The 8635-nt window shown below is 38.7% G+C and overlaps 1 protein-coding gene across 1 annotated transcript in view; it reads left to right on the top strand.

Moving 5' to 3' along the window:
* The first annotated feature begins 4011 nt into the window (after positions 1–4011).
* LOC139444881 (serine/threonine-protein kinase Nek4-like) overlaps positions 4012–8635 on the top strand; it is a 41352-nt gene continuing 36728 nt past the window's right edge. Inside the window, exons 1-4 of the mRNA XM_071225883.1 lie at positions 4012–4540; positions 6004–6270; positions 7005–7105; positions 8027–8123. Of these exons, the coding sequence (XP_071081984.1) occupies positions 4448–4540; positions 6004–6270; positions 7005–7105; positions 8027–8123 (558 nt within the window). The 5' untranslated portion in view covers positions 4012–4447. The remainder of the gene's footprint in view (positions 4541–6003; positions 6271–7004; positions 7106–8026; positions 8124–8635) is intronic.

Here is an 8635-nt window from a genome sequence, read left to right as displayed (position 1 = left end):
CTAACACCTTTGCCTTTGATGTTACCATTCTGTTTGTTTGTTTGTTTGTTGTTTAACGCCACATTCAACATGGCTGTTTTGTTGGCGTGACGTCACGTGACTGGTCCGTGGCAAGTCATGAGCGTTGCCCTGCTGTAGATAACGTCTCCAAAGAGGTGGTATTGTGTTTCGGATGAACATTAAAATGTCTGGCAACTACGTTCAGGGCCATTCCTGTTTTCAGCATACTTTAGCATGCCGTAGCATAGCTTTATTTACGGTTATATATTTATTTACGGTTAAACAAAAGTTTTTTATGAGCACCTGGTAGCTAAACATTTTCCTGTCTACTGTTAACATTAAGAAATGCATTCTTCCAACAAACACGCAAAAACCCAAATTCTTCAAATTGTAAATCGCGACCTTAATGTCAAGGGGATGTCTTCATGAATATGTAGATGTATTGAATTTTGTATTATTTATTTTCAGAATAAATTTGTTTTTATTTATCTTGATATGAAGCACCGTTACTTTTTTCCGTTAGTATACATTGGGCGTTTCTCGTCCATTACGCTGAGACGTCGATATATGTATAGCAATATTGTTCAAGGCGGCAGCGTTATATTTTATTCACTCACCTTGTTAATAGTCATTTATCGGAATCTGCTTGTTTGTTTGTTTGTTTTTTGTTTAACGCAGCACTCAGCAATATTCCAGCTATATGACGGCGGTCAGTAAATAATCAAGTTTGAACAAGACAAACCAGTGGCTGCCATCATGAGCATCGACCTAAGTAATTGGGATACATGCATGAACCAAATCAGCGAACCTGACCAGCCGAGCCCCTTAGTCGCCTTTTACGACAGGCCTGGGTTGCTGAAGATCAAATTTAACCCGCAACTTCAGGGGTCAGAAAACCCTTGTACTGTATAGCATTGGTTGCACTTCGAATATAACAAACAACGATACGGCCCGGAAAGATACGAGCAAACTCACTCACTCACTCACTCACACACGCACATATACTTACTTACTTTCAGGTCTGCCTCCGTGGTCTAGTGGTAGAGCGTCCGCCCGGAGAGCGGAAGGTCCGGGGTTCGATCCCCGGCCACGTCATACCAAAAGACGTTAAAAGATGGTACTTGTTGTTACCCTGTCTGGCGTTTGGCATTAAGGGGATAAAACAAGGACTGGTCGGCTCGGAGTCAGTATACTGTGTCAACACAATGGCGGCGAATCAACACAGTCAGCGGTGACGAATCAACCTTGTTAAACTTAAATGAATGTTATGAAATGTTATCAATTGAATTACATGAAGTGATCACTGCTAATGCAAGTCAATGCTGCAATTACGTGTAATGTGTTTTGTTTTATCCAATATGGCGGACGTTTCCGAGCGAAAACGTATATTACGAACAACGGATATAACGAACTGATTTCACCGGTCCCTTGTAGTTCGTTATATCCATGTTCTATTGTACTTACGAATCACCCAAAACACTATGGGAGGCCTCACTCATGTGATTATATGAGAACATAAGAACTTGTCTTCTCGGTACAGTCACGTGCTCAGGGATGTGTTGTTGACACAGGAGCATGTGTCGTTTATATCCTACTTTGTCGTTCGGGCAGTGGCCAGCATAAATTGCCTAAATGAAGCAATAAATAAACAGGAATAAACAAGTAGGGTGTTTACACCATCTAGCGACAAGGGATTAGTCTGATGGATGTGCCTGGATACAATATCGGGAGAAGTTCTTTCATCCGAGAATATGGTTCATAAACACATACATGTTGGAATATCGCATGTGTACGTTGCATCGCGTGCATATTAACATCGACCTTTGTAAACAAGACATATAGTTCTTCTTAGTGTCATTTGTTTTATCGTGAAAAACATTTCTTGGTTAAATGTATGTTATGTATTTCACTGTACGCGACACTCTCTTTGTAATATTTGTTTTGTTTGTTTGTTTTTAACACTGCATTCAGCAATATTCCAGCTATATGACGGCGGTCTGAAAATAATCGAGTCTGGACCAGACAATCCAGTGATTAATATCATGAGCATCGATCCACGCAATTGGGATCAATGGCATGTATCAACCAAGTCAACGAGCTTGACCCCCCGATCCCGTTAGTCGCCTCTTACGACAAGCATAGTCGCCTTTTACGGCAAGCATGGTATGGTGATTGTGGGATGGTTCCGAAGTCCAATGTCATAAACTGCAGGGCAAAAGAAAGTATAAACTTGAAAATTGGATTTGACCAGACAATTACAAACAGTATCAAAACTTTACTACCCGAAAACAGTCGCCTAAACACCATGACGTCCAAAACACAAATATGATACTCGGATCAAATACATCACCATCGAATACCCATTCTTGTTTCGTTCATTTTTAGCCTCAATCAAACATGGGTGCTTACTTTCTTTCGCCCGGTAGCAGTTTACTTTGTCCTCGGGGCGTTCTGATTGGTTTGTTTGTTGTTTAACGCCGCACTCAGCAATATTCCAGCTATATGACGGCGGTCTGTAAATAATCGAGTCTGGATATCATGAGCATTGATCCACGCAATTGGGATCGATGACATGTTTCAACCAAGTCAGCGAGCCTGACCACCCGATCCCGTTATTCGCCTCTTACAAGCATAGTCGCTTTTACGACAAGTGGGGTTGCTGAAGAGCTATTCTACCCCGGATTTTCACGGGTGTTCAGAAAAGAATGTAGTGTGGGTCCAAAAATTGTGTGTATCCTCCTTCCATAGAAAAAAATTAGATTTTTTTGTCTTAAGCGCGGACTGAAAACATTCTGTCTCCTCCTATCCCCTATAGACTATTTAATTGTATGTCCTTTATCGCCCTATATTTGCACAAAACGTGAGTGAACTTTGTTTATCTCTAAAGCCGCAGTAACAGCTATAATTATGGTAAGAGTCAGCTTAATTTGTTATATTTTGAGTCCGATGGTTTGATGTTCATGTTATCAACCCCTGGTTTGCATGGCCCAGACTCTCATTTGCAAGCCTGTCGCCTTGACATCAATATTGAATTTGTGAAACGTTTAATATCACATGGTTCATCGATGCACTTGTGTATCGTTTAAGCCTTGCTGTTAAAACATAAAATGTTGAAAGAATAGAACAGAAAAAGTCGCAAGCAAACTCTCTTAGAGCGTGATTAAACAGTTCATGCCCTTTGCCAGACATTGCCAATATTGCGTGGTGAGTGTGTTGTCCGATCGTGAATTCTTTTGAACCAAATCAGAATGTCTACACTGTGTATCTCGCGCCTAGATATAACTTTATGTATAATTAATGTGCATACAATTACAATTTAAAACATAAAACAGTAGATCAACTAGTCTGTCTTACAGACCCTGATACATTTATATCAACTACAGCCCATGCAAGTCTATAATGTTTGGAAAGTCTAGATTACTGCAGTATCAGGATGAAGAGAATCACTGGGCTCCCTTTTTATTAGATTTTTATTAAGGTAACTGAACAACTGTTTTTTTCTGTGCGATATGTTCATTTCAGAGACTATATGTTAGTCTCTAGATCAACTTGAAACATTACTTGTTTGAATATGTTGAATCTATACATTTAGCCGTCTTTCGGTATATACATTTTTTTTCTTCTAAAATCAAGGCACGTATCACATAGAGGTGAACTTGTCAATGAACATTAAAAAGCAAATAAATAGCCAATATTCATTAAGTATTGAAGTACTGGCTGTTACATCTGGGACAGGTGATATTGCCTTCTTTATATTCCCTGACGTAATTAACCGCCATCTTATGAACCGTATTTCATTACTGGTTACGTAAAGCTGTTCAATCTAGTTAATTAGGTTCATTGTGAATGCATGCTAATTACTGTTGGCTATTCAGATGCCCAGTGACCCGCTATTCGCCCAGGTGTGACGAGTACCTGTTGAGAAGAGTTAACTCCCTTTGAGCACTCCTTCGTGAATAAAGTCTCGTTTGTATTACAACATATCCCAACATGCACAGCGAGTGTCCATATTTCAGAAAAGCATCACTGGCAACAAGCGATATGTTCGTAGACAAGTGTCAGTTTGAAGAAAATGCCAGTGTTCGCAGTCTCATTTTTATCTAGTTTGCATGTAATCGGGAAATAATTCAACGGAACGGGAGGATTTTACCAGAAACCGATGACATCATCATGTTAAGATCTCGTAAACTAAATTTTAGTATCTTGTCTACTTGCCAAATATTTATACAATGGTCGTAAGTTGTCATGTGTTGCCTGGAGTCTTATGGATTGAGAAATCCTCTGAATATCGTATGACTGATATTTGTCTTAGGTTGTATACAGCTGTCATGAACACCATATACTCAAAACATAAAATGGAAAGACATTAGTAAATTCTTAAGTAATGTTTATATTGTGGTGTTTATAAGAAGCATTTGATAACTAGAAAAACAACTAAGAGGCCAAAATGTCACTTGATGAGTTTGATAAGATGAAGGTTGTTGGTAAAGGAAGTTATGGAGAGGTGTGGCTGGTTCGTCACAGGAAAGACCGAAAACAGGTACGGATTATTGACTTTTCTTTTCCATGTTTTCCTTTTGTCTCAGTCATTATGCTTTATCTGTGAAGATCTGGGTTAGGATAGGTCCTCAGCTACCAATGCTTCCCGTAAGAGACGACTATGCTTGTCATAAGAGGCGACTAACAGGATCGGGTGGTCAGGCTTGCTGACTTGGTTGATGGTTGATGCATGTCATCGTATCCCAGTTGTGTGGATTGATGCTCATGATGTCAGTCACTGGATTATCTGGTCCAGACTCAATTATTACAGACTGCCGTCATATAGCTGGAATTATGCTCAGTGCGGTGTTAAAACAAACAATCATTGTGTTTGAAAGGTTAATGCCCAGTTTATCATGTTTATGTGTAAATGTATCCTTGTTTTGGAAGTTTGAACTTTTGTTTATTTTCACAATGTTTTATTTCCCAGGAGGTAGGGCCTACTTGTACAGATTATTGTACACAGTAAATCATCTTTTATTTTATGTGCATGGTTACATTTTGTTATTTGAAATATACAGTGTGATATGATTAACAATGTTATGTTTTACAAGCGTGTAGTTCTTTATCAGTAAATCATAATTATACAAAGATTCTTCTTAAAGAATATTTGCTTGATAGCCATTTCAACCCCTTTTTTCAAATTAATACGACTATGTAATCACTGTAAAATATATGTACAAGTAGATACAGTTTGCCTTTTGCCGGTCCCAATATCATGTATATTTATTATTATTAATAATAATGATAATAATAATCATGAGAATGAATTTATATGGCGCCTAATATCCACCAACAGCGGTAGAAACTAACATTTTTGGTCCACTAGTCCTTATAATGATAATATACAGCAAAACCCTTAAAAATGGCAATTTTCTACTAGTCCTTATGATACCTTAACTATTGGGAAGTTTGGCAAGGACTACAGGACAAGTGCCAATTTCTAATCCTGCATCAATAGGTGCTCAAAGCCACTGAACACATAAATTAAACACATGATAAAAGATGGCATGGAATTACATCTGTTGTTTGTCATATGTATGGAAGTATACTTTAAGCATGAAAGAGTTAAGTAGGGGGTCAAACACGAAGGGGGCCAAACACGAAGAGGGTCTTGCCCCTATTCAATGTAACAATGGATGCTGTGGGTAGTTATCTTAGCGAGTGACCAGCAAAGTACATGTCTCCAACGCCTTTTGATCTAAAATCTAAGGATTGTTTTAAATTATGTCAGCATAATTCATGCACCTATGTTTTTGTCTCATTCATCAGCGATAGAAACTAACATTTTTTGTCTACTAGTCCTAATGATAACATATAGCAAAACCCTTAAAAATGGCAAATTTCTACTTGTCATTGTGATACCTTAACTATTAGGCAATTTGGCAAGCACTATAGGACTAGTGCCAATTTCTACCGCTGTTCATAATGATCAGAAGTACATAGCTTATTATCTTCTTTCAGTATGTGTTGAAGAAAATGAACTTGTCACGGGCGTCCAAAAGAGAGAGGACGTCTGCCGAACAAGAAGCAAAGCTTCTCTCCAAACTGAAACATCCAAACATCGTGTCATACAAAGATTCGTTTGAAACACGAGAAGGATATTTGTACATTGCTATGCAATATTGTGAAGGAGGTGACCTCTACACAAAACTTAAAGAACAGAAATGTGTGCTTCTTGATGAAAGACAAGTGGTGGAGTGGTTTGTACAGATAGCTATGGCGATGCAGGTAAGGTTTCTTTTCTTTTACTGCAACACGGAAGTTCTATTGTCAGAGAACTTTCTTTCAAGTTGACATCCGACCCATGGGGATTCCTGGTTAGAATTATGTAGAATAGGTCCCCAGGTGGTTGTAAGAGGCAACAAAATGGATCAGGTGGTCAGGCTTCTTGGCTATTAATAATTCAGCACTGTTCAGCTGTTCAGAGCAGGTTCAAAAGGTAATGCTATCTGTAGACACATGTTCGGACCAGCTATTTTTAGTTGTGAACTTGAGACCCTAATAAGAATACATTTCGGGATATTTGACTGACGAAAATGTTGGGTGCCATTAACATGATTAAGCGAGTAATAAGTAGTTTATTTTAGCAAAGTGTATCGTCTTGTATCATTACAGAAGAAACATATGCATAGCATCGTCTCATGACAACCGACGATGCACCGGTGCATCGATGTATCATTTCACTCCTATTCACAGAGCCCACTAGCCTATATGGTTCTGCCCCACAACATTGCTTTTCCAATCTCTGAAATTTAAAATAAATGATTCAGGGTTTTCATTGGTACCTGCAGAAACAAAGAATATTAACTTATGAAATAAAAATACTGTATCAGGATACAAATCATACTGCACCCATAGTATCGGGATACATATATCACGACCCCACCGTATCATTACACCTCTCTATTATCATGATATATCCCTCACCATACCAACTACAAACTGTGTGTTTATGTTTTCAGTATATGCATGAAAGGAATATACTCCACAGAGATCTGAAGACACAGAATATATTCTTAACCAAGAGTAAAATAATCAAAGTAGGAGATCTTGGTATAGCAAGGTTAGTATTGATATGGTTGAGTGATTGAGATACCAGCCTTAAAGATATTCAACAGGCCGAGGGCTCAATGTCTTGAGCACATTACGTCCAGGGATGGTTTTAAGGGGTTCAACCTACGCGGGTCTCCCCCTAGGGATTCCGTGTAAGAATATAGGTCCCCAGCAACCTATGCTTGTCCTTCAAGGCGACATGGATTGCTCAGCCAGGCTCCAACTTGGTTGATTGCATTTCATTGTTTCCAAATGCTGTGGATCGTTGCTCATGATGTCAATCACTGGATTGTCTGATCCAGACTTGATGATTTACATTTAGATGGAATGTTGCTGATCCTTTCAAGCCTTCCCCACCCCATTGAAAATCAGGTACTTTTGGACCCAAATGACATTAGCCCAAAATGTTACCTTCCTTGCCAACTCGTGAAGATCCGGGTAGAGATTAAGGTCTTCACCAACCCATGCATTTCGTAAGAGGCGACTCACGGGATCAGGTGGTCAGACTTGACGACATGGTTGATGCATGTCATCGTATCCCAATTACCTGTATCGATGATCATAATGTCAATCACTGGATTGTCTGGTCCAGACTCAATTATATACAGTGCACCGTCATATAGCTGGAATATTACTGAGTGATGCATTAAACAACAAACAAACAAACCTTTCCCGTCATGCTTATTCAGTGTATGTTTCAACCAACACCACCCACCACTGCTGCCACCGAATTTATACATGTTACATTACAAAAGAACTCCAAAAGTCCTTCATTGTTTGTGGTCAATACTTGATTACATGAACATTTTACAGTTGCTGTCATATACATGATATAGCTTGAATATTGCTGTTAGCATCGTTTAACAACAGGCAAACAGATATCTAATTCAGTATTTTTTGGTTTGTTAATATTGTTTTGCTTGTTTTTCAGAGTGCTAGATAGTTCAAATGATATGGCGACAACGCTGATAGGAACGCCCTACTATATGAGTCCTGAGCTGTTTTCCAATAAACCCTATAACCACAAGGTAATTCCAGCACAGCACGGCCACCTTCCACCAAGTGATCTTAGTGCTAAGACGATCGTATCTCCCATACTTTAACACAGACTTCGGGATTTATCCAGAATTGCAATGAAGTGCCCTTGCCAAGCATTTTGGGGAAATAATTAGTTTGTGCAAATTGAAATACATGTGAGCAGTACAACATAACATTAATTATCACTACAGTAGAACATGGATATAACAAACCACATTATTTACAAAGGAAATGAGAAATTATTCCGTTATAAACGTTCGTTATATCCTTTTTTCTCGAAAAGATCCGCCATTGCAATATTTACTAGTTGAATGTGTATTTTACAGACAAGATTAGTCCGATTACGGATAAAGATTAACATGAAGCAAGTTTATTCATCACAACCGATTTTGTTGATACACCACTGATCGAGTTTAGTAAATTGTCAGTGACACTTATTGACACTGTGTGTGATTTGGTATTTGGGCTTTTCGGGGAACAAATATCAGTTCGCTGTTTGCTG

The sequence above is a fragment of the Haliotis cracherodii genome, unplaced genomic scaffold (assembly GCF_022045235.1).
Source record: "Haliotis cracherodii isolate W230 unplaced genomic scaffold, xgHalCrac1.p SCAF_6, whole genome shotgun sequence".
Classification (NCBI taxonomy): domain Eukaryota; kingdom Metazoa; phylum Mollusca; class Gastropoda; order Lepetellida; family Haliotidae; genus Haliotis; species Haliotis cracherodii.
The sequence above is the reverse complement of the archived record's forward strand: the minus strand, read 5'-3'. Positions and strand labels throughout refer to the sequence as shown.